Source organism: Dipodomys ordii, unplaced genomic scaffold (genome assembly GCF_000151885.1).
Source record: "Dipodomys ordii isolate 6190 unplaced genomic scaffold, Dord_2.0 Scaffold54, whole genome shotgun sequence".
Classification (NCBI taxonomy): domain Eukaryota; kingdom Metazoa; phylum Chordata; class Mammalia; order Rodentia; family Heteromyidae; genus Dipodomys; species Dipodomys ordii.
This window is the reverse complement of record NW_012267270.1, coordinates 5,302,208-5,307,433: the sequence shown is the minus strand read 5'-3', so window position 1 is coordinate 5,307,433 and position 5,226 is coordinate 5,302,208. Positions and strand designations below refer to the sequence as shown.

The window sequence follows — 5,226 nt, the reverse complement described above, 5'->3', positions numbered from 1 at the left end:
AGGCAAGCGCTCTACCACTGAGCCACCTTCCCAGCCCTAGCTGGGTCATCTTGAGTCAACTTAGCCAGGCTTATCTTTGACCTCCTCAACTGTAAAATGGGACCACTGGTGGCCCCCAGTGGTTTTGGGAGGGAGAATCAAAGGAAGTACCCCACGTGGCAAGGGAGCACAAGGCAAGTGTACAGAAAACACTGTGCATTCCCTGAGGAGTAGCCAGGGCTGTCCGGCAGGGGGATGGGCGCCCCACCTGTGGACATAGCCCAGCTGGTGCAGGGAGTGGATGGCCAGCACCATCTCAGCCAGGTAGAACTGGGCCAGGTCGGGTGGGAGGCGGTCCTCAAAGCGGCTCAGCAGTGTGAGGAGGTCCCCTCCAGCGTAGTAGTCCATCACCAGGTACTGGAGGGCAGTGAGTAGGGTTAGGGATCACTCTGGGAGAAGGGGCACCTGTCCACCTCACACCAGACCCGTAGGATTCTGGCAAGACAGGGTGGTTATCTCCAGACAGCTCCCAGCTGGGGCGTAGACAGGAGGCTCCAGGTCCAGAAGCTCCAGGTCTGGGCTGGACTCAGAGCCCCTACCTGTGAAGGCCTCCTCTGTCCCTAGGCCAGTGCCTCGCCCCACCTCCACTCTCCTCACCAAGTACTCTTCATCTTGGAAGGCATAGTGCAGAGCCGTCACCCAGTGGCCGTTCCCCTTCACCAGAACGTCCCGCTCCTCCCGGAAACAGGCTGTCTGCAACAGGTTTGGGGAGCAGGGGTGGAATGGGGTCAGAGCTAGGAACCCCAACTCCTCCAAACAAGATGGAGTAGGACTCAGGCCTAGATGCTTTGATTAAGGGTATAACTCTGTACCACCCTGGCTTGGCCTTGGATGAGCCCATGTTTCACGGTTCTGAGCCTCAGTGTTTCCATTGAGAAAATGGGAACAACTCCACTTGCTCTTAGAAAAGTTTGTTCCAGCCGGGCGCTGGTGGCTTATGCCTGCTGAGATCTGAGGATCACGGTTCAAAGCCAGCCAGGGCAGGAAAGTCCTTGAGACTGTTATCTCCAATAAACCACTCAGAAAACTGGAAGTGGTGCTGTGGCTCAAGTGGTAGAGCACTAGCCTTGAGATGAAGAGCTCAGGAACAGTGCCCAAGCCCAGAATTCAAGCACTCCCCCCCCCAAAAAAAAGGTTTGTTCCAAGGAAGGAATAAGAGCTGGGTGAATAGGATGGCATCCTATGCCTGCCTAGGTCCCATATACCACTACTTCCCCTGGGCATCCCCACAGGTCTGGCTGGCAGCACATACCCTCTGTGCCCTTTGCAGGGTGCCCAAGACCCACCAGATTGAGTCCCACACTGACCTCCGCCCTCTTCAGCATCTCCCACTTGTGCAGCATTTTCATGGCAAAAATCTGCCCACTGTCCCTCTGTCTCACCACAGCAACCTGAGGCCACAGGAAGGAACTGTGGTCAGTCCAGGCCAGGCAAAAGCCCCCTCTTCCCGCGGCCCCCTCCCCACCCCAGACACTTTGCTCACCTCTCCAAAGGCCCCACGGCCAATCACCTTCAAGATCTCAAAGTCATCTCTCTGCAGACGTAGCTCCTTTACTTTCGTTACAAAGGGACTGGCTGTTGGGAAGGGGACAGAGTGGGGTTCAGTGTATATACTTAGGAGGGTCCCAGTAACCTCTCCTTGGAAAAGCAGGAGCTGTGACTCCCAGGAGTTCTGGACAGGGATGTCCCCAGGGACAGCCCAGCCAAGGGGCTGATAGGAGCTGGAACCTGCTCAGCCATGATCAGGACTCACAGAAGTTAAGGGTCCTAGCTCAGGATCACTGGAATCACCCAGCTCTCCCTGGCTCCCCAGTCTCTAGGAGGCTTCTAGCCCAGAGGATGATGGGACCTCGACATCCTGGGGCCTGGGCCTGGCTGGCCAGGCCACCCTGGGGACTATGAGGATACCTTTCCCACCTGTAGCTCACAGCTCTAGGCCCCTAACAGGGCCAGGCCAGGGCCTGTCTTGGGGAACTGGGCGGGTGACATTCCTTGTCCCCAGAGAGGCTTCTCTGCCATTTAGGAGTTGTGGGCCTGCGTCTGGGGACCCCAAAGACACCGAGGATCCTGGCTGGAGGTAAGGCTTGGGGCAGCCCAGAAGGCAGGGAGAAGAGCAACTCTGCAGGGCTCTGGGGAGACAGGCTCTGCGCTCCCTAAATAGGGCCCCCTGGGTCTGGAGGCACAGATACCAGTCTGCCCAGGTACTCACAAGACTCAAAAAACAGGGCCAGAAAACCTTTCCCTGGTGGCCAATGCCAGCAGCACCTGAAGGTGTGAGCACTCAGGATTCCCTTCAGGGCTGAGAGTGCTGCCGCTCAACCCTGCCTTCCTCTCTGGATGGGGCTTTTGCCTGGCCCTTCCTGGACAAAGGGCCTCTCCAGCCCCTCCCAGCCCCTCCCCAGGTCTAGAGTAGCCACAGGCCAGGGGGACAGAGTGGGTCTTGGGAGCTGAGGTAGGCAGGAATGCCCAGTTTGCATTGGGAGCAATTGTGGTCTGGTGCGTTGCCTCAGTTTCCCCCTGCCAGGAGGTAAACTCCTTGCCAGCTGGGCGGGCCTGTGGGTGGGACAGAGAGCTGCTCCACAGGTTTATCAGGCAGAGCCCCCGCAGCGGGGGCGGTGTGGAAACCTCATTACAGAAATTAATTGTCTCTTTCCCAAGTCTGCCCATGGAGCTGGGGAGGAACAGCCAGGCACAGGCTTCAAGGGGGAGCCAATGCCAGACTGGCGACCCACCAGCCACATGGGTCAAAGCCCAGGACCCAGAAGTAGGAGGACCCAAATGCTTTAGACAAGATGCCCACTCCCCGCTGCCTGGCCAGGGGGAATGGGGGCTCTGGGCAGGAGCAAGGACAAGTTGGGGCAAGAGGAGTGAGTCACGCCCTTAGAGTTACCTCGGGAGATGTCAACAGACGGGCCCCTATGCTGGGGTCCCAGGCAGAGGTGCTGGAGGCAGGCAGGGAGGAACAGAACATGTGTGTGTCCAAACACACACACACATGTGGGCGTGGGTGTCACGGGGTGGGTGGGTGGGTGATGACAACAGTCACACACACACAAAACATTCGAAACTTTCGGGGAAACAGGCAGGCAACAGGAGCTCTCTAACTGCCCTCCCCCCACATACAAGTGGCAGGGAGGAAGGGCAGGCCCCCAACGGTGCCAGGCTGAGCCTTGTGCCTGCCCATAGCTCTGGAGCGCCAGGAACGCTAGTTGCCCACTGGGCAAACATCCCGCTCACCCCACCCTTCAGGCCTGATCCCCATGCCCTCCCCCCACGGCCCTGCCAGGTGTTGACCAGGGAACCCTTGCGCTGGCGCCTGTGCCCACACGGGGTTCAGGGTCACCCTAGACAGCCACTCCCAGTGATTCCGATGAGTCAACCAGGAAGGGGTGAAGACCCATCTCCAGTCAGGCCCCCTGCCCCAGCCCTGGGGGACCGGCTTCAGTCTGTGGCAGACTTGTGTACAGGACGCTGGGGAGTGTCTGCAAATGTCCAAACCCACGGATTGGTGTGTTTGGCAGAGCTGTGGGGCTCCTTGGGCCCCTTTGCCGAGTCCATAAGGAACGAAGGAGAGTAAGAAAGTTTGTGTTTGTGGGAGGTGCACGGCATCTGCGTGCGTGGTTGCGTGTTCTGCCTGGGGTATGAGGTGTGACGGAAAAATCCTGCGTGTGATGTGGCGGGGGATGTGTACAGGGGTAGACAGGGTTTCCAACAGGGAGTAAATTGGTGTGCGTGTACGCGAGTGGTGTGTTGTGTGCTGGATGCGGGGTTGGCAGAGGGAGCGAGCCTGTGTGAGTGAGGAGTGCAGGTGAGTGTGCACAGGGGTCCGGTGGCACGTGCCAGGGCCAGCTGGGGGTTTGCCTTCGAGGGGCGTCCCCGGGGTGCGCGTCCCTGTGGGAGGGCGTGGAGTGGGTCGCGCAGGGCTCCCGCAGGCCCCCCTCCCCTAGCTGTCCAGGCTACTCACCCCAGCTCAGAAACTGCGCCACGTTGCGATCCCGGCGCAGGGGGGCGCTGCTGAGTTCGTGGTGCAGCCCCAGCAGCAGATCCAGGAGGCCGTCGAGTCCCGGGCCGCCGCCGGCCTCGCCCCGCACCAGCTGCTCCAGCGCGCGAAGCCGCTGCTCCATGGCTGCGGCTGGAGCCCTGCGCCCGGGCTAGAGCCAGGTCGTCCACATTCCCGCCTGTCGATCGTCGGTCGGTCGGTCGGTCCGTCCTCACGTCCGTCCGCCCGTCCGTCCGCGGTTCCTCAGCTTCGTCAGCGCGGTTTCCCCCCACCCTCCCGCCCTCCCCGCTGTCACCTTCCTCCGCCGCCGCCTGCGCGCCCTCACCTGGGCGCCGCGCCCCGCCCTCTGCGCCGCCCCCAGACGGACGGGCAGGTGCGCGCCGGCCAATGGGAGCCTCGGCTGAGAGTGGAGGTGGGCGGGCGGAGGCGCGCGGAGGCGGGGCCGACTCCGGCCAGGAAGTGGCGGGGCGGGCCGCGAAGAGTAACTCCTGGGTGGGGCGGGACGAGCCCGGGTGGAAGGGGAGGGGGGATCCCTTGGGGTCGCGAAAGACCTCCCCCCCTCCAAATCCGTGTGCGTCCCGGGCTCAGCCAGGCCTGGACTCTCACCTGGTCTGATCTAGGTAGGACAACTACAACTCCCCTCGCGTCCCCGCGCCGCCTCTCCTTGGGGCCCAGGGAGAGGGGGCTGGGGCCGGCCCGGGCCCCAGAGCCGGATGGGATTTGTAGTTCTCCCCTTCCCGGGTCCGCCCGCCGGGCTTGGCAACACGCCTTCCTCCCCCCCCCTTCCCCCTCCTCCCAAAAAGTTTATGATCGGTCTCACTTTTTGCTTCGTTGTGGCTACCCTGGAGACAGGTGGGGTAGGGATGGGCACACCCACCTAGCACTGAGGACCCAGGGGAACTGAAGCGGGGAGGGGACCCTCAGCCAGACCCTAGGAGGGGATGCAGACATTCGAAAGGTTTTCAGCGGGATCAGGGCTGCGGGGCCCCGACCTGGAATGTGGAGGGCGAGAGAGGCAGGGGGAGGGGAGGGGAGGGACTGGCTCCGTCCAGTGATATTTCTGATTTCTGCCCAGCTGTGTGCAGCTGGACTGGACTCGACGCCGGGCTGGACCCGATGCCGCGGAACTGTGAGTCCATCCAAAAGGAGAGATCAAAGGAGGGGCGTTTTAATGGCTTCAGACAGCA

At 61.5% G+C, this 5,226-nt stretch overlaps 1 protein-coding gene across 1 annotated transcript in view; it reads right to left on the bottom strand.

Annotated features, from left to right (window-relative positions):
• The window catches only part of Cdc42bpg (CDC42 binding protein kinase gamma (DMPK-like)), a 20,170-nt gene extending 15,917 nt beyond the window's left edge, over positions 1-4,253 (bottom strand). Inside the window, exons 1-5 of the mRNA XM_013021187.1 lie at positions 4,004-4,253; positions 1,523-1,614; positions 1,347-1,430; positions 637-732; positions 248-396 (exon numbers count right to left, since the gene is read on the bottom strand). Coding sequence (XP_012876641.1) covers positions 248-396; positions 637-732; positions 1,347-1,430; positions 1,523-1,614; positions 4,004-4,163 — 581 coding nt within the window. The 5' untranslated portion in view covers positions 4,164-4,253. The remainder of the gene's footprint in view (positions 1-247; positions 397-636; positions 733-1,346; positions 1,431-1,522; positions 1,615-4,003) is intronic.
• Between the last annotated feature and the right edge of the window lie 973 nt (positions 4,254-5,226).